General features: G+C 40.8%; 1 protein-coding gene across 6 annotated transcripts in view; it reads left to right on the top strand.

The window, feature by feature from the left end:
- ARNT2 (aryl hydrocarbon receptor nuclear translocator 2) overlaps positions 1 to 20,465 on the top strand; it is a 99,384-nt gene that overhangs the window by 20,439 nt on the left and 58,480 nt on the right. For 4 of the 6 annotated variants that reach the window (XM_069025593.1, XM_069025594.1, XM_069025591.1 and 1 more), the window contains exons 2-6: positions 4,387 to 4,498; positions 10,138 to 10,185; positions 13,238 to 13,282; positions 15,832 to 16,045; positions 17,949 to 18,162. In XM_069025593.1, the coding sequence (XP_068881694.1) occupies positions 4,387 to 4,498; positions 10,138 to 10,185; positions 13,238 to 13,282; positions 15,832 to 16,045; positions 17,949 to 18,162 (633 nt within the window). Of the gene's footprint in view, positions 1 to 4,386; positions 4,499 to 10,137; positions 10,186 to 13,237; positions 13,283 to 14,661; positions 14,828 to 15,831; positions 16,046 to 17,948; positions 18,163 to 20,465 lie in introns of those variants that run through there. The other 2 variants (XM_069025592.1, XM_069025595.1) reach the window with 2 other exon arrangements.

The following is a 20,465-nucleotide window of genomic DNA, read 5'->3' as shown; positions in this document are numbered from 1 at the left end:
GCACTGAAGTAAAGTGTAATGTCCAAACTTGGAACGTTCAGCAATGAAATTAAGTCTGGGCAGAAATGGAGGGACTAATTCTGCTTTTACATTGAGCACTGACATGGTTCTGGATTAGTGTAGCTCCTCAGGGATCCCCAAGATGAACATGAATGTTAGTGGCAGGATCTGGCCTGCTTGCAGGCATGACAGTGATAAGACAAGAGCTGTTAAGTGTTGTCCAGCTGGACGAATGTTCACTAAAGATTGCGAGTCTTGTGCTGGGTTTTGTTCTAATAACATTTCTGTGTTCTTTGGCAGATCTCTAGGAACTTTCTAACCTCCAGATGAAATACTGCATGCATTTTTTCAGCAAAAAAAAAAAAAAATTCTATTTGACACTGAGGAACACCTTTTAAAGATTTTAAAGAAATTTGTTCAGAACGCTGCCTTGATGGTTACAGATGATTTTCATGAATGTTCAGCCTGACCTTGTTTTACTTCCTGAGAATTATACCCTTATGTTGGTGTTTTAATTTTGGGTAAAGTAAGCAACACTAGTTTTATTTTCATTGGCAGAAGGGAAGTCCACTCTTTGAACATTCAATCTCAGAGCACAGCACAGCTTGTTTCCCAACACTTGTTGCTGCTGAAACACTTCTGTGAACATCAGTGTTAACGTGTATCTTGGATGTGGGTTTAGTTCTGCATTTTTCATGCCTGAAAACATGATCTTTATGATTGTTGACCCAGCATGTCTTTTTTTTTTTTTTTTTTTTTTTTTTTTTTTTTTTTTTTTTTTTTTTTTTTAAATATATCTGTAACCAACTTGATGCTGCAGGTCTGGGCTTCCATATGATTTTATGCTCCAATGGAGTAACTGGGACTGCCCTAAATTTACGTAACTATACAGAATTGTGGGCTACTCTCAAGACTTTTCATGTTATTTTTTTTCTTTTGGTGTGTGTCTGATGTATGCTTCTTTTTGTTTTGTTTATGCTAATAGGCTCCCTGGAATGCCTCTCTAGCACAGTATTTCTATCTGAGACTCCAGTTTATGAGTGTTATTTTTCTTCTTTCTCTTGTTTTCTTTCCAGAGCACACACAGACAGGTAACTTCACAGATGCTTAGTCAGAGAAGCAGCTGATTGTTCCATCAGATTTTGCTTTTGGCTTCTCACCAGGCATATTTTATAGATGTAAAAATATCGTCAAGATCTGCTTCTTTTTTTGATATTCTCATGAATGAGTAGAGAGGAATGTAATTTGGGAAGCAGTTCAGTTCCATTCCTTCATCTTTGCAGATGTTCTTGCGGCCTTCAGCTCGTGTGAGTTAAGTCTTTACAGCCACAATCTATTGCTTACATTTCTGCACAGCCATACAACTTGGATAGGGCTGCTGACAGCCAGCTGGCTGCAGGTGAGCACTGAGGTCACTTTGTCATCTCTGAAGTCCTCCTGTAGTGCTCTGGTGTCACTGTTGGCCCACCAGGATAGTGTGTGAGGAGCTCTGCTGCTGTCCTGGCTGGGGCGGTTCAGCTGCAGGGTGTTCGTGCTCCATGGTGCTGTTGCCCTTGGAGTTGTTTTCTTTGCTGTGTGGCCTCAAAGAGACCAAAGCCCCTTTTTTTCTCCATCTGCAGATCTCGTATTTCTGTAGTGTGAGGAGAGAGAGCCTGGAAAGCTGATTGCTTTTCTCAGCAGTGTATGTCCACCCTTGAGCACCTCACGAGAGCTGCAATAGCTCACAGAATAGGTGGTGTCCCTGGCATGGGAAGCTCTGAAATGGAAGGGTAAATTGGGTGTCTTACACACTGATCTGAGTGCAGGTCTGTCACAACTTCACCACACTGCTGCATAATGGAAAGTCTTGTGATTTGAAGGGCCTGAACCTTTCCTCCCTCTTAGATGAGCTTTCACGTGGATGAGTGTCAGTGCATCCCCTGATTAAATTTTGTTTTCTTCTTGTGCTCATAGCTTGGAAATGGAAATTTTTGAAGACCCCCTTTTAGAGCAGTCAGCACAATGAGCTTGATTTCATTCTCCCAGGACTGTGAAGATGTATCTGAAGGCTGATTTGTCTAAGAAGTTACTTTCCATATTGCACTGTTTTGGATGTGCCATTCTATAGACTCCAGATATCTACACAGTAATTCTTTAGCTTATACCCTGTTAGACAGATGATTTGTGTGTTGTAAAATGCCTCTGGTTTCGCCGTTCCTTTAACCCTTTTTTTCCCCCCTTATAAAAAATACACAGTCCTGTTTGTCCTTCCTGCTTGAATCTTGCTAGCTGCCCTTGCCTCTTACATCTTCATACAAGGAAGGCTGAATGTAAGTGCAGAAAAACAACTCCTTCTGCCTATCCACAACCACCTAAATTGGACAATGATCAAAGCTATGTGTCTGGGTCTCCCTGACTTGTCAGTGGTGAGAGCAAGGGCCCTACAGAAAGAGGTTTGCTCAACCTATTTTGGATGTACCTCTAAGCATGGAATGCATAAAGGAGGGCAAGGGGGCTTTGTTTCCTTTTTTTGGTAAAGTTACCTTAAATAGCTTTGGCTCTTGGACTTGTAAGAGTAGATGAATCCAACCCTTGGCCTTCATCATCTTTGGTTTAGATTGAGGAAAGTGAGGTTACAAGAGTTTCTCGTCACAGTATCAAATACGGTATTGTTCTTACTCTTAAAATACAGTTTTGTATTACAGTAACTACTGTAAATCTGATCTGATTTAAAATCTGATCTCCTTGATGATCTATACTGAAGTGTGTTTCTGAGTGACAGGGACACTTTGCAGATAGATTTATTATGGTTTTTACCATCTGCTTTAATAAATGAGTGAGCAGAGCATTTCAAAATGACCTTCGGTTCTACCCATGAGAGATGAGTTTGAATGTTCTGAGTGAATTATGGGCATTAGACAGCTAAGGGTACTTATTCTGGAAATAGTGATTTACCAGTTGTTTGCATGCTGATGCTTTTATTTGTCTGGAGATATGCTAATGTGCATTAATGCTGTGTTTCCACACACAGCTGCAGCTTTAGCCACTGTGGAACTTTCTGTGGTGTGGGGGCATAGGCAGAGGTCTCATTTTTTGGCCTTGCAGACTTTGTGCTCTGTTGCTTTTTAGTGGAAAAGGAGTTAATAAAACTAAATGTACTAGAAGAAATTCATGAAATCAGTGAACAGATAAAATGTTATTATTTGAAATACATAATGTTGCATAATGGATGTATGTAAAGTGTGGCAGAAATGGAAGTGCTCTCCAGACATAATGAAAGAGCATGGATTCCTGTTTCCATAATTGAAGTTATTTCATACTTATCTGTTGGGGAAAAAATAGCAAGATTTTTAAAACAGATTTGCTTTCCATTAGTAATTATATTTAGCTGTAGCTTCAGACACCTTGCCAAGATTTTTTTAAAAAAAAGTTGGAAGGAAGATGCATTTTCTTTCAAGATAATTAAATGTTTTGACTGTAGATTTTGCCTCCAGAGTGAATAAAGTATATGTGCATTAGAAAAAAGTTTTAATTGCTCATATAGTTTGTGAGAGTTACACAGAGGAAAAACATTCTTAGTCCCATGTTTAATAATGGGATAGAAGAAAAGGGTATAAATATGTTATATTCCACTTTTCTTTTTTGACGTGTACTGAACTGTTATTAACAGACTTTGGAAGTACTTGCCATTAGCAGTCTGAAAACCATTGCATAAGGTGAGCTTTTGCAGTCCTCACATCAGAGGTTTGAGGATCTCATTAACCTGTGTCTATACCTCGAGCCCTGGCAAAGGGATGAATTTTTGGGATTTTGGGCTCAGTTCTGTTCTGCAAGACACCACACAGAAATGCAGGAAGCCTTTGAGCTCTTCTAAGTTCAGTCTGGCCCTCTGAATGCCTCCAGAATATAAATAATAAAAACCAGTATCACCTGATCATTCATCTCTGCTCTCAACTCTTGGCCTCTCTGGCAAACTGAGTTCTTGAACTTTTATTTTTCTTGGTACCCTGGTACCATGATCCGCAGCTTCATTTGCCTTGGGAATTCAGCTCTGCATTTCTGTATAGGGCACTTTAACTTGTAGAAAGTTGTTTGCCTTCATTTGACAAGCCCCTTTGAGACCTAAAGTGAGAACCATTAGGTCAGTGGAATTACAGAGGTACCTACCTGCAATTCTCTCTGTCTCCCAGGCACTGTAATGGCTGTTGACCCAACTAGGCTTCTTGTAAAGGATCTGTGAATCTGCGGGGCTTTAGTAGGAGAGCTTTTTTCCTTAGAAATAAAAAGGAAAGCTTTCTCTGTTTGTTTTGGGAAGGACCTGTCTCTAATGTTATCAGCGGAGGTTTCTCCTTGAAGGTAGTGGATTAAAGGATTTCCCCCACCTTTTCCCCTGCCTCTGCCTTACAGAAATGGCATCAGATATTCCTGGCTCGGTGGCCTTGCCAGTGGCTCCAATGGCGAGTGGACAAGTGAGGATGGCAGGATCCATGCCCTCCAGGGGAGGAAAGCGTCGCTCTGGGTAAGCTGTTTCTCTTTTTTTTTTTCTTCTTTTCAGGTCCAAAACTTGAAATTACTTGTGCTGTAAAACTCCAAATGTACCAGTATATATGTGTATGTTTATTATGTAATGTTTTATTTATGAAAACTGCGTTATGATATTAGTCACTGATGTTTTGTTTTTCTCTTCAATGCATCTGTTCTTTCTGCAAGATGAAACTTGCTGATCAGTGTATGGCTTGTTGTTTTGCTTGTTTCAAAAAGACTTTTAGGTTTGGCAAAGCATCCAGAAAGGAGTTTGGATCCTGTGGCTGTTGTAGATACAATGAATGCATATTGCCTACATCTGCTTAACCTCACACTGATTTATCATGTGAATAAGGTAGCAAGATTGCACGTGCAGACTTACTCAACTTCCTCTGGGGGTTACACTTGGAATCTCTTAAAGATAGGCCTGTTAGTTAAAGATGTATTCTTAATAGTTCCAGGTACAGAAATAACATGAGCACCCACTCTTCAGAGCTTGTGGACTACGATATTCTAGGTCTCACTGGAAGTGCAGCACAGTCTTCTTCTGGGAGAAGGGCCTGAATCAAAATCAGCCCTTACACAAGCTTGAGGGCTCTGCTAAAGAAGAAAATTTGTTTTACCTGGCTTCAGAGGTTGATGTGGTGTAGGGGGAGTTTCCCACACCAGATTGCTCTGTGGCAACTCATAGTAGTTCTCTGTGTTAGAAGAAAAGTGTAGCAAGAGCTTGAGAAGAGCAGAGAACGACTCTCTAGTGTTGACAACCACCCTGTTTTTGTCAAAGGTTGATCACAAATAATAATGGTTTTTGGGTGATGCTTTCTCAGAGATACCTGATCTGAGAGTGTCTTCGAAAGAGATTGATTAGTCTTATATTTAGCCCTAAATAAGACAGTGGTAGGGCTTAACAGGATCGACAGTGTGAGTAAAACCTTCACTGGCGAATACCTAAGGAAGATATTATTCCTTGCAAGAGCTGCTCTGGGAGTTGTTCAGCAAGGTACCTTGCCAGTTCTCTGTGTCTGCTCCAGTGTCAGTGCTGGAGTCTCAATCTCAGAGTGAATTAACAAGGGAGAAGGTTGACCTTGCCTCGAACGTGGAGCTAAGTTGGTGTGACTGAATGCTCTGGGTGGTTGTTGTGAGGGGTGTTCCTTTGGACAGAACAGTTTGAATATCTCCCCCCCTAAGTGCCCTTCTTATGCTGAGCTAACTGTATGAAATTGGTTTGAGAAACTCCTAAAATCTGTCTTTGACAGGCATCACATTTTTATTTTCAAGCTGCTCAGTGGGAAAACCTTTTTAAACTTGAGCTCAAAAGAAAAGACAAAGCATTAACATCTTTTCATTGCTACCTAACATAGATAAGGTTTTGTACTTGAGTTGCAGGATATTTGATCTCTTTTTTGATCATAAACCATGTCAACTCTGAATATCAGTTCGCAATTTACTGTTGCCAAGGGTTGATGCTGCTGACTGTGAAATATTCTGATTATATTAAATACTGACTTGATATTAATTGAAATGCTTTAACTGTTGCATTTAAAATATTGTCATCTATTTGTGAGAAGGTGAAGTGAGGGGAGGGTGGGAGGAACATAAAATCAAATTATTTTAAATGTACTTAACATGTAAATTCAGTGAGTAAATTAGTACAGATTCCATTTTATACCCGGACCCTGGTATTTCATCTGTGCAGCATAGCTCTGAACTAATAGCCCTTCTCCAAGCCTGAGCTGAGAGTGCTGCTTTTTTTTTTTATGTTCAGTGTGTGTGTGTATTCAGACCTTGAGGGAAAGAATGCCTGCTGTGTCTAATTCCTCTGAGCTTCTCTTTGAACAGAGTTGCAGCTAACACTCGGTCCTTTCATTGCTGGTGATACATCTTCGTACACCTCAATCCTTGGGCATTTTAGAAGTGAATGTTTTGTGTCAAACATAAAGGAGTGGAGCTTGCCTACACAGCCAGCTTTCCCAGTTTTGGTTATCTCTGAAAATTGTTTCTTTTCTCATAATTGCTGAGGCAAGCTGGCAGAATAATTGCTGTGTGGACTTGAATGTAGATCAGTTTAAACTCATTGACTATCCAGAAGGTGTTTCTGCCGTGTCGGCACTTGGCTTCATTGACAGCTTGGAAAAATATTTTTCCTTTCTATAAATTATACCAACTACTTCATAGAAAAAAGTGACAGCATAAGATAATGCACTGCAGTGGTCAATGACTAGCTTAGATTAATGCACTCTCAGTTCTTTATTTAATGTGTTTTTAATTTAGGCTTTGCTGTATTAGAGGATAAGGGGCTCTTTCACCTTCCTGGGCTGTCTGTACTTGGGCAGGGAGAGTTGGGGGTTTTTGGATGAGTTGGTTTCAGTTGCATTGGTTTTGTTTTGGTTCACTGTGTAGTCTTGCCTTTTCTCTGAACCAGAGAAAAGATCTGGGGAAAAGAGACCTCATCCCACCATTCTATCCCCCAATATTGTGCTGAATAAAAGGCTGTAATACAGATCCCCATCTGCTTCTCAGCTGCATTTGCTCCTGACCATTCCTGCCTGCCCCCTTCCTACACTGTGTAATCACGGCAAGCATCTTTTGACATTTCTTGGGAATTTTACATACTAATTTTGTTGCAGTGTTGAAATCCACTTGCATGTCAATTTTTTTAACCTTTGCAGGTCCGTCTTGTTGGTTTGTTGAGGTTTTTTATGGAAATGTGTGTAATTGAGAATAATTAAATTTTAAGAAGTATTTTTATCGCTGTATTTATGGTAGCCCCACATCTTCTGAGGAAAATATATTTTAATAAGTACCTCATGCATCAGGCCTTTTTACGATTGATGTGAACAGTATGAAAGAGGAAAACAAGATTTATGCTGTCTCTTCAAAACAAAAGAGCATAGTGCAGCTCTTTTTTAAAGCCTCTTTTTAATGGGAATTTTAAATGAACATAAAAGATAGTCTTTCTGAATCTTCTGAAATGATGTCATTTGTCTTCTTGGAGGCTGCTTCTACTGTTTTGCTAATGTGCAGTATATTCTATCTAAACAGAAGATCTTATCTGTCAGGGTATGAGGAGGTTGATGGAATATTATTTTTATGTGTTCTGCTGTGTTCTGCTAAAGGTTACAACTGATTCACTGTCTTTGCCTCGCTGTAAAGCAGACACGGTGGATCAGACAGGACATTGGAATCAATGACTTTATACCTGAGGGGTTTTTTTAAATGTTTCAAAGGGTTTTCTCATTTTGCCCAGTGAAATTAGGAAATGTGTTTATTAACAAAGATGGGACAGAGATGCATTTGCTGTTGCATTTTTTAAAAGTATTGCTATTTTTAATGAAATTTATGTTCAATTTCCACGTGGAATAAAGGGGTTTGGGTAGTTTGACACAGCAAAGCTGTTATTTAAAGACTTAGTCTGGTGCCGACTGATGTTACACCCTGTGCATTCAGGTTCTGCTCTGATGAGCCCACAGTTAATGTGGGAGGTGTTACCTGTGGATTTAACCCATCAAGGATCTCCTAAGGTGAGAAGCTGATATCCAACCATTTAAATAGATAGGTGTGTTAGTCCCCCTTATTCCTTCAGAGGTGGGGATACAGTGCAGGCAGCAGGATCAAGCCTTAAACTGCTCCCATCTTCTCTAATTCTCTGCATTGTATTGCAGTAATAATAAACTAGATTAAATGCAGTACAGCTAATATTTGATTTTGGGGAAAATCCATCCCTTAGCACTCAGCTAGAGTATTTGGCTGGAAGCAAAGTAAATCATAGAACCATATCCACCAAGGCATGAGATCTCAGTGTACTGGAGAAGGGAAGGAGTTACAAAATTAATCTGTCCCAGATTAAAGCAGTGTCTCATAAAATCCCTGAAGTAAAGGCTTTCCCCCACAGGTGTATAATTTTTTCTGCAGCCCTTTCCCCCCAGTTTGAGACTGGGTTTCTCTCAGTTGTGTTTCAGTTGCCAGTGAAACCAAGTAAGGATGTGATGCTTTTGTGAGTGCCCTCCACTTGTAAACCAACAGCTTTCCTGTAACACCGACTTCCACATTTTCAGTGCAGGTAGAAACATTGCAGTTAAAATAACTGGGAAGTTTGTTCTGGAATGTCACCTGCAGGCACATTGTTACATGTGAGGAGGAAGCAGGTAGGTGAGAGGAGACCCTGGGCTAGACCATGGTGTGTAAATGTTAAATTCCTGGGAGTGCTGCGTGTGCTGCAGGTCAGGGGGGATCCAGGCTGCTGGTGCCAGCACTGGAGGCTGCATTTGGGGTGCCAGCAGCAGCTGGGTCCTGTCTTAGCTGCAGCCCTGTGGCAGAGGTGGGGGCACTGGCCACTGGAGGTCGGTGGTGTTCTGCACAAGGCAACTGAGGGGTCACGGACCTCGGAACCAGATTTGGTGGTAATTAGGTGAGCAAAGACGTAATTTGTAGTGAAAATGCTGATTGCATCAAAGTTAAGCAAGTTAAATACACAGCTTTTCTTAAAGCTCTTTTGGGAAAATGGTCTTCTCCTTGCTTCCTCCAGAAATGAATAATCACTGTTACCATCTGGAAAATATTATTGTAACTTTTCTAATGCCATGTCCAGTTCCTGTGCTGACTTGCTGCCCTCATCCCAATTGTACAGAGGTTGCTGTGACTCAGACACATCTTTTATGGGCCAGTCTGTCTTGGTTGTCAGAATTTAGGAAGGAAGGCCATGCCTGACTGGCACTCATACTTCTCTGTGCTGATGTAGTTTCAGAGAATGTTTTGGCATTTTTGTTCCTGCACTCTGGACGTACAAATCTCAATTTGCAATCGGCAAGACTTCTTTTAATACTGAGATAAATATTATTGTCACTTTGAAGGGGTTTTGCCTTTAACAGGACTTACACCTGTTAATATGAACAGTGCTGGAGACATGGAATCTGCAGTTGTAGGAAGTTTTATTACACTGAAAGGTTAGAAAGCTTAGAGTGTTGAAAAAATCTGAGAAAGTGTTTGTAAAACAAAACTATGATTTCCTGTCTACACAAATTAAAAGTGACTGATCAAGGTCTGTATATCATACTAATGTATTTTTTATTAAATACACTAACACAATAACTGTATATGATAGTTTTATATCAGCTTGATTGTCTACTTAAATGGCAGAGTTACAGCCTTGTAATTTGGGATATGTATATTTATCCACCTCTTTTTAGAGGTATAAAAATGCCTAAAATGCTTTGTAAATTATACTGTTGTGTAACTTTGTAGTGATAATATCTATGAGAATGAGACAATAACACTGCCTAATACAGGAATCTAATTTAGATGTCTAAATTAAGAAGATAATCTTCCTACTCTGTCTGTGTAAGGCGTGAAGAAAGAGGTTCCTGCTTTTTGTGGCTCCCTGGAGGAGCCAAACTGGCAGGCTGGGATTTGGCCCAAGGAAGGACTCCTCTCTTCCACTGCCTAAAGAAGGTCTGGGACATAAATCAGCTAATGAGCTGCTCCTAGGACTGGAGAGTGTGAGCAAGACTGGATTCCTCAGTCGTTAACACCTCTAGTCAAAGCACAAATCCAGCAATATTGAGAACAGCTGGCTTGAATGTTCATGCCACCATTGCCAACGACTTGATTGCTGATTTGGAAATCTTGCTTTTACAGAATGGACTTTGATGATGAAGATGGGGAGGGGCCCAGCAAATTTTCAAGGTGAGCATGTACAAAGAGTTGGCCAAATCACTGACTTCTTTCGGTGGGGAAAGACAGCTGTCTCATTACTGATGTTTTAAAAGCAATATAAATATGAGTGAAAAACTTGCCAACATCTTGACCCAAATACTAGTTACTCTTTATCAGCTTCCTCTGAAGATTAGGCATTCTGGCAGAAATGTGCCTAATGTAGTTATTGGCTTATAAAGCTGACAGTGTGTGTGTCACAATTTCACTCTGCAGCTATATCAAATGAGAAAATTTGTGATTTTTAGCTTATTATTTCAACTGCTATAGATGAACTTTGGTTATTTGACATTGCTGAAGTTGTCTTTCGGCCACTGAAAATGAAATTTCATTTCTAAGTTTTTTCAGATGTTAATTGCTTGTTAAGACAATTTGACAGATCCTAGAGGTGGATTGTTTTTTTAAAGTTAATGAGCTTTACATTATGTACCGTTAAATGTAACTGAATAGTAAAAATTGACCAAAAAATGTTAATTCACACGGAATATTCAAAGCCAGAAATAAACAGTAAAGCCTCATTGCCATTTTTTCACTTTCCTTTTTTTTTTTCTGGTCACACTGTTTGCATTTTGTTCATTAGAAACCAAGCAGCTGCAGTGAGGGGTGTAGGTACTTTGAAGCCTGTGGGTAACTGCTGATTATCCAAATTGTAATTGCAGCTCTGTAGCAGCAGCCCTGTTGAAACACAGCTGTCACTGTAGGGTTTATTAACAAGGTTATCCCAGGCAGTCCGAAAGAGAAGTGTGCTGAAGATACACTGTGACACCATATCATAATTTACTGGACAATACCAACAGCACTCCTGTTTGGTTGATATCATTTACAGAAAGGCTGTTCCAGTCCCTGGTGTTAAAACTGGTGATTTGAGGGCTTAGTCCTAGTATTTGCTAGAAGACACGTTAAGGGAACAAGATGTGTGAGGAATGGAACCTGATTTGTGCCTGCACAAGCATCAGGGTTTCTGGGCACACGGGGACACGTGTATTGGTCCTTCCCCATTCTGGTTTTGGCCCTTCAAACTTTGGTGGTGTGTTTAGCCAATAATGCCATTGCTTTTAATGGAGAGGTATGCTGTGCTATGCTTAGATACAGCTGATTTTAGGTGTCAGATCAAAATCTGATATTTACGTTGTAAATGTTGTATAGACCCCAGATTGTTCTGGTTTTAGAGAGTACAGAAAACCCATGCAGAGACACCCAGAGCTATGTTCAGACATCCTCTTCTAGTTACTCCCTTCTTCACACTGCTCCCATGACTTATTCCTAGCTTGTTTCGGTCAAAATTACTTGATTAATAATAATAATTCGGTCAAATTTATCAAAGAACTGCTGTTTAAATGTTGAAGCTAACCCAGCTGGCTTTGACTGGAGTGCCTGAAGGAGCATGTGTGCCGAGCTCAGCTGGGAGACTGGAAGGGAAAAACCAGTAGTTGCAGGCAATAACATCTTCAGCCCAGTCAAGCAGAGATGGATGAGCAGACAAGCTCCAGGCTCATGGGAGCACAGGAGCAGTGGTGTTAGCTCAGTGCTCCACAGGAGGTAACACACTCTGCTTCCCAGGGCTTCCAGCTCAGCTCAGGTATCCCTGCATGGCACCTCATCCTCACACGGAGCCTGTGCATGTGCTTCCCCTGTAATGTGCCCATTCCTTATTGAATTGGTCTTTTTGCTGAAAATTACTCGGATTCAGCCTGTTCTCCTGGCAGAGTTAAGGGGAGTAAAGTGGTGTTGTCACCTGAATGTTTTGAGGCTGCTGGTGTTTAAACACAACATAAAGAAACACGGCTCAAGACTTGTTTAAGCTTTGTCTTCAGTGTTTGAATGAGGAACTTGCGTAGGTGGATTACTTAAGATAAGTTTTAGTTTGTTTCAGACAGAAATAAAGAAAAAGTTCATTATTGATTTGTTAGAAGAGGAAAAACATGCTTGTTTAGGCTGTACTACTTTTTTAGCTAATACCTGGGACCTTCATAGGCTGTCTGTTGTAATAAATTACATCATTTTGGAAAGGTGTGAGTCTAATGCAACATCTCATTTAACTGTTCTTGAGCACTTACACTCTTCACTTCTAGAAAAGCCATTACCTTATTTTTGTGTTTTCCAAAATGTACATTTTGTGGTTTGGAACTAGCAGTTTGGTTTCAAACAAATGAGTCTTCCTCAAAATCTAATTTCAAATGATTAGTGTGTTTTTTAGGAAAGAGAAAGAGAAGCAGCATGTAATTTTTTACTGAAATGTCACATTGCTGCCTGTCTTTGGGACAATGCTTCAGAAACAGTGAAGCTTTAGTCCCACAGGACAAAAATGCCATTGGTTTGGATTTCTTCCATGAAGGTGCTGCTCAAACACCACACATACCTGGCTGGGCATCCAGCTTCTGTTGAGTTGTGTAGGAATGAGGTACCTGTTTACTTCTAGGGAATTAAGCCAGTTTAAATTTCACTTCTATTTACCCAGCATTTTCACCTGCCCGCCTGCCTTTTGCCAGCCTCCACAGCAGTCAGTACAGTGTCTGTACCTACAGAACTTTTTCCTGAAGGCTCCCTTACATAAGGCATCACCCTTCAGCCGTGTCTCTGCCCTCCTGTGTTATCTGTAGACCATCAGTGCCCTCTGCTGAATGGAGGGAGCTGTGGTTGCAAGCTGGAACAGATACAGCCCGTTCACTTCCAGCACAGCAATGAATATTTCATGGGCTGCCGTGGATTAAAGCTCACTGGTGTTTTCTGTACTGGTGCTGCTCGTTAAGTTTCCCAAGAAATCAGTGTATGTCAAAGTGTTTGCTTAAATCCACTGAAATGTGTCTTCTATTTTTTTAAATATACAAATGAAGCTTCTGAATTGGCATGGCTTGGAAGTATCATCAGACTCTGTGTTTTCTTTGCTGTATCATTCTCATTCCCTCGTTTCTCTTGCTGCTCTTTGTAACTGTTTGCAGTTGTGATTTTTTTTGCTTTCTGCTGTGTGTTGGCTGTCATGCAATGCATAACCCTTGTTGATTGATGTACTATCTTTTGTTTCTAGGTATGATGGTGATCAAATCACTGGTGATAAGGAAAAGTTTGCAAGGTAGGCGTGTCCTGTAGAGCTCTGCTGCTGAGAGAAAAGAGGGGGATGTTCGTGTCCAAAAAATCTCAGTACGTGTGCCTTAGCTTAGAGAGATGGTTATTTTGCTGTAGGTGGGATGATCAAAGTATTGCTAACACAGAAGGGACAGGTAGGAAAAAGGGAAGTCAAACATGGTTTGCCCCCATTTTTCTTTTATATGATGCTGTTCATACTAATCTTTTGGCTGTTCCAAAACTGCTTGAAATCAGAAATACAAACCCTAAGTGGTTTTGGATCAGCTCGCCAGTATCCCAAAATTTTATGTCCCTCCGTCATTTCCATATAAATTAATTTCCATATTAAAAAAAAAAAAATCAGAAATGACAGAATTAGGACATTGTTCTGTTCAAATTTATGAATGCCAGGATTCCTAGGACACACACTTTGGAAGAGGAGCACAGCCCCTCTTTTAAGGATTTAAATTTGAACTAGTTTCAGGAAGCTTTTGGGGTGTTGTCTGCTTGAACATTTTCACAGCCAGTAGATTAACATGCTATTACTTCCTAGCTTTTAAAATCATAAATGAAATGGACTGTTGGGCTACTCTTTTTCTCTCAGGAAGTTTTACAGTCTCTTTGTTTACTCTCTATAATGGTTGTTTTCAATATCCTGAAGTACTAAAATACTTGAGTGGTAGACAATGTGATATGTACTTATAAGTGTAAAATGTATGTTGAATATGTCTGTTCTTTGTCTCTCTCTCTTTTTTTCTTAATCACCGCTTCTGTGAGAATGCTGAACTTAGAGCAAGCTTTCATCATGTAAAAACGCTTTTTTCTTCCCTGTGTCCATCTTTATCTGCGTGTCCCAGCTGACATGTGCACACGTGTGCTGTGTGTGCTGTGACACCAGCTGTTCTGCATGGTGTGTGTATGATCCAACACCCACAGGCCCTGTTCCCTCCTACATCTGTGCAGACCCCCACAAGGGCTGTTCCTCAGCCAGGTGAAATGAAAGGTTCACTATTACAGTGCCATAGGCAAGGCTTGGCTGTAATTTACTGAGCAGCCATGGGCTGTCACAGCTGGATTTTCTGCTTACCACACAGTAATAACAACTCTGCATGTAGCCCTAACAAGTGGTATTTCTGCAGACAGTGCCTCATGCATGTAACACCTGTATGTGCAGGGGCAGGATACCCAAAGCAGGGCAAGCCATGCATTCCTTCGTTTCAGGAAGCAGCATACAATTCTTTCCTGCATTTTAAGAAAAGGCTTCATTCCTAAAAGTGTCCCAAAAGTGTGCCAAGCCCTGCTTCTGCTTTCATGGTCAGTCTTCATAGCAGTCAGCTCCAAAGAATGTTGCAGTTTCTTTTAATGTTGTGTTATCACATCAGTCAATGCTGGTGGACTCTCCAAGTGATCACCTCTCACATCTTGTTGGATCAGCCAGCGATCCCACAAGACAATGCCATGCACAGCTCATTGAAATCAGTGGAAGATGCTGCTTTGACAACTGAAGCATCATCTACCTGTCGTGTACTTGTATTTAGCTGCCACCTGACAGGTACAGTATGAGAAGAATAAGTGCTGGGCACTGAAGCATTCTAGGTCCATTTGGACCATTTCAAATGTATATATTGGTGTGATTCCTTAGTGCCAGTCAAGCAATGGTGATGTCCAGAATGGGAAAACTGAACTCTGAGATCTTTATTTCTGAAAGGTTTTGGTGGGTGTCCATTTTGGGATTTCTCAAATTTGACTCACCACCTCAGCCATATGATTCCTCTAAAGGATGACAACATTGCAGCCCAGCCCAACTTGGGGCAGCATCAAGTACTGTCATTGTTACTTCCCTGCTGTGCTAAATTGTCCCTGAACATAAATTCCAGTCTATGTCTGATGAGCCAGATGTTTACTTGCTGTCTTTTGTACTCACTTTATTTACTTACTGGGATTTTTTTTTTTTTTTTTTTTGGTATGTACTGTTATCCCATATATGGTCCCAGCGCTGCATCCTGGTCCTGCAGGCATGTAGTGACTCCCTGCAGGGATATGGGATGTTCCAAACAGCATTGTTGGGGATCTGTGTTGTCGTTGAGTGGGTTTTTTTTTCATAAGTCAGTGCTGATGCTTCCTGCTGACCTGATCCAGTTGTTAGTGAGAGGTTCCCCCTAAAGCACACCTTTCATAAGCAGCTGAGAGATGCATCACAGCAAATTTGGGAGTTTGACTGGAGTTGGCAGATGTCAGTTCCTCACACATTTCTACTTCATTTTTGTCCTTAAACCAAAGGAGATTAAACTGGTTAAGAGATTAAGGCCACGAGCCAATAAGTAGGAATATGGGTTCTTTTCACAGCTATGGGCAAATCATATTTATCTGTCTGTGGCCTGGATTTTCTGTCAGTAAACTGAGAGATAACAGTGGTTGGCTTTGTAAAGCACTTTGCTCTCCTGGGGTGCAAGCAGCGAAACAAATGCGAATCATTATGATTCACTACCTCCAATTCAGATTTTTACACCACTCATGTCTCTTTTCTGTTGCTTTGGTGTTTCTTTAAATGCTCAGGGAGAATCACAGTGAGATTGAGAGGCGCAGGAGGAATAAGATGACCCAGTACATCACCGAGCTGTCGGACATGGTGCCCACGTGCAGCGCCCTGGCTCGTAAGCCTGACAAGCTGACCATTCTTCGGATGGCTGTTTCCCACATGAAATCCATGAGGGGCACTGGAAACAAATCTACTGATGGAGCTTACAAGCCTTCCTTTCTTACAGAGCAGGTAGAATTTACAAAAATGTTGGTTTTGTCTGTTTTTTTTGGTCTTAAAAGATGTGAGGAAATGCTGAGAGGAGTAGAGCCTTGATCCGTCCTGTAGTGTAGCAGCTGGTACCAGTTACATATCCAAGGTGTGAATACAGATAGTTTTTTTGTTACTGTTTGATCTTTGTGACTGTGACAGATCTTTCTTTTAGGAGAATCAAATTGGCATTCTTATCATGGTCTGTCCACCTGAGGAACAAGTCACTCGCTGCCTCGCAGAAAGGAATTTTCACCTCCAGATCTGGGTTCTTCCCATCCTAACAAAGATTCTCTAAAATAAGTAAAAATGAGTCTGGAAAGACCTGCCTCTCCCTCTGGGGATTAGAGGAAGGTTAAAAACTTTGTTTAGTCTTAATGCTGGCGTTCCCAGCAGCTGAACTGGGCAGAGATGAATCCCATCTGTGCTGGCTGTACTTGGTTGCATTTTTGATGGAAGAAGGAAGATGCACCCAGTGCTTGAAGGAAACCTGTGTTTACTGAGTGCATTGAAAATTCCTACCACCTCCATTGTTTTTGAGGTCCTATGGGTCTAATGTTCATTTTTGTGGTCTGAAGTGATTTAAGCACTTACACATGGAAGTTATGGCTGGAGGCAATACTTCTTTCTCTTAGATAAACAGCAGCTGCTGCTGACCTCTCCGTGCTCACAACTGTTTATTCCCGCTCTCCTGAAGTGTGTTTCTGGAGGGACTGTGCCTTTGCTGGTGGCACACCCTAGTCACTTCTCATTGCAATTTCTTTTTTTTTTTTTTTTAATTTTTTAAATTATTTTTTAAAATTTTATAAATTCTTGAAGAATTACAGAGTTTTTTTCCCTCTTTTTAAATAATTTGTGCAAAACTGTTTATATTATCCTCAGTATAGTGTGGCCAGCTGTGTTATGAAGTTTTTGGTTTAGTCAGTGGTTCAGGATCAGTGTGCTTTCTCTATAGCACAGCAGCAGAAGTTGACAATCTGTTGATTATTGAGATGAGTTACCCATTTCTTAGTAGCTTGCCAGGTTTTTATCCTCACTTTATCAGCTAATACCTACCACTTGCACACTAACCCTGCTGAGCTTTCTCACCTGGAATGGGACTGGGGTTGTCCAGAGCTCTGTGTTTGAGTTCCAGGGGCAGTATCTTAACAAGCTCTGGTGGTCACTGGAGCCACCAAAGGCTGTTCACACTTGTTTTCCAGGAGTGGTAGTTGTCATCCTTTGCTGTGAGAGGTTTTCAAGCTCTGTTAAGGAAAGGTAGAACTTCTGGGTGATGCTGAGGCTTTGTACTCACAGGCTGGAAAAAGAAAGCAAAAAGCGATGGAATCTTCCTGTGTAGTGGCTCAGGCCCCCTAATGGAAGAAGAGCCTGGGGATTCTTTCCTTGTTCCCATTAGGTTTTCTGCCTTTTATCCAGTGACTGATTTACAAACAGAGCTCATCTTGAGCAGGGCCAGGGGGAACCAAACTAGAAAGTCTTATTGGTTTCTTTCCAATTAAATTATTCAGTGCCTTTAATTAAGGGATGAGTTTGCCATGAGTTAGAGCTGTTCATTTCCTCTGTTGTACTCTGAAATATCTTTTTATTTTTTAATGTTAGATGCCTATCACAGTATATGCAGTGAGTATTAGTTGTTTATTTTCCTAAAGTGCATGGAGATCACCAGATGAAAGGCAATGAGGGAAAACAAAATGTTGTTTGTTATTGAGATGGGCAATTTATGCCTTGCTGCGAGTTTGGTTGTATTGTTACATCAGTGAAAATTTCTGTCTGGGTTTTGATCAGCTACTAAAATCACAAGAAAACAATATTCTGTAACAGTGACAAATGTTATATTTAATTCCCTTTCCTTGCTGGCATTCTAATCAAATCCTTTCTTTGGAAGGAACTGAAACATCTTATCCTGGAGGCTGCAGATGGGTTCCTGTTTGTAGTTGCAGCTGAGACGGGAAGAGTGATCTACGTATCAGATTCTGTGACTCCTGTGCTAAACCAGCCTCAGTCTGAGTGGTTTGGCAGCACTTTGTATGAACAGGTTCATCCAGACGACGTGGAGAAGCTGCGAGAGCAACTGTGTACATCTGAAAACTCTATGACAGGTCAGATGTGTCTGATGTATGGTTCTGTGTGTTCAACATCCCTGGAGAGCTTTTCCTGACATTCGGAGTGCCTGGTTTAAAAATCTGCTTAAAGTGAAACTCAGCAAGATTAAACTGTGTTTTCTTGCAGGCAATGCAGTAACATAAATCTTTTGAGTGACTGCATTTTGCTTCCTATTCATCTGACTTCAGTCAAACCATCTTCATGCTAGCTCTACATTCAAACTCTGGTTTGGAATCTGGATAGTTCTCAGGCTTGGTTTGGAAATCTAGATTGTTTTCATTTCATCCTCAATGAACTTGTGACTTCTTTACAAGTATGTGTTTCTTTAGGGCAGCGTTTAATTTGAAGTCAAAAATCATACTTTAGACTTTTCTGTTTTCATACAAGTTCCTTGTGGTTTGCTAATCAGAGTCTTGAGGGGAAAAAATCCAGTGTTTGGCAACTGAAAATATACTGGATTTTAATCATGAGGCTCCTCTGCAGTAGTGTAAGTTACCTGTAAGTTGATTACCTATCATGTTGCAGGTAAAACTAAACCATATTCATATCTCCTCTGCAACTCTGGCTTTCACAGTTATGCATGCTCAAAGCTGCCAGTAGGAAACTACCTTGTCTTTAATAGGATATGTGTGTGCTAGAGCTGTGAGAATTAGCTAAATCCTGTTGTAACTCGACTTGGAAAGGAGGAAACCTGACTTCTCTTTTTATTCTTCATGTATTATGCTTATAGCTGAAGGAAAAAATGTAGGGGATAATATTAAAAAACCCTGTTCCTTACAAAAGTCACATAATTTCTTTTTGCTTTAGTAGTTAAGATTTCTGACCTGGTTTGCTGGAAGTTTTGTTGTGTTTCATAACTCAAAGGACAGTGATCCCGTTTTGAGTGAACCTGCACACTGTTTACAGCTTCCATGTCAAAACAGTGCCAAATTCATGATTTCCTGTGGTTTGAATGTGATGTGGTTTTGGCAGAGCTCTCATGTATTCAAATTGGAAGCTCAAAGCAAAATTCTGTGGTGAAAATCCAGATGGATAGAAACCAAGTTAATAGGGGAACCTGTGCAGGGCAGAACAGCTGAGTTTCATACCACAAGACTTGCTAAAGAGCACAGCCTCTGTTTTTATTATGTAGCCTGGAATACATTTTAACGTACGTACCGTCTTGTCCAAGAAGTGATTACTCCAGAGCCTCAGTGAGCAGTCATGTTTTGACTTCCAGAAGTGCTCAGTTATGGGACTCAACCTGCTCAAACTAGAGCTGGACTAGACAAATGCAGAGCACTTCTGAAAACCCAGCTCTGTATTTTTTCCAGCCTTAGCTATGGGCTTTTCTTCTGCACTGAATTGATCTGTAGCCAGTGGAAAGAGAAGTTCAATAGTATTTATAGAGAGAAATCTTTTCCCTGCCTGAGTCTTTTGGAGTTGTCAGATTGACACAGAAGGCCTGTAAATCTGGTGTACATGGACAGCTGAACATTTTCCCAGTGTGAGCAAAGCAGGGTTGCCTGCTCAGCTTTTTGAGTCCTTCTGTTTTAAAGGTGTGGCTGGTGAAGTGCAGTAATTTTGTATACAAGTAGTTCTGTCAGTCTGTGGAGCATATAGATGACCAGAAAGCTCTAGATTTAATTTTAAACTTGTATTTCCTTGGCTCCATAAGGTACCATTAAAGAAGAGAAGCAGTCTTCTATAGGGACTGTCAGTCCAGCCTCAATTTGTTTATAAGCAGCATGCAGCAGGACTTCAGCACCATCACTCCACTCTTGCTCCTCTGAGATACCTTTCTAGGAGAGAGGTGATTCTAGAGTCAGTTCAGCCAGTTACACTTCCCTTGCTGTAACACAGGCCACATTGACAGTAGCAGCTTTGTAACAGGTCCTGAATGAAATACTGCAGTGACCTGAAATAATGTGTGCCTTAGTGACATTTTAAAAGATGTCAAGGAGGCAGATTCATATCCTCTGATTCGATGTTTATTAAACCAAGTTTTCATTGGCTTTCTAAAGGCATGCTTCATGCAGAACAAAGAGCAATGTAGAGCTTGAAAGTGATGGAAACCACAAGCCAGTCATCTGCATGTGAAATTGTTTTTGCTCAAAGTGAAGTTTCCTTCAGGCATCAGGAACATCCTCATCTTTTAGTGACCTCTGGCTGTTGAGCACAGGATCTGCCTAGGTTTTCAGATGAAAGTGTAACACTATGTTATGATTTTTAATTTTACTCTCTTCCTTAATTTCTCAGGGTCCATTTTCTCAGCGCCATAACCTGCCCCTTCAGCCCTTGAGCTGGGGAAGCAGTGACA

This window comes from Aphelocoma coerulescens, chromosome 10 (genome assembly GCF_041296385.1).
Source record: "Aphelocoma coerulescens isolate FSJ_1873_10779 chromosome 10, UR_Acoe_1.0, whole genome shotgun sequence".
Taxonomy (NCBI): domain Eukaryota; kingdom Metazoa; phylum Chordata; class Aves; order Passeriformes; family Corvidae; genus Aphelocoma; species Aphelocoma coerulescens.
Note: the sequence above shows the minus strand (reverse complement) of the source record. Positions and strands in the feature narration are given on the sequence as shown.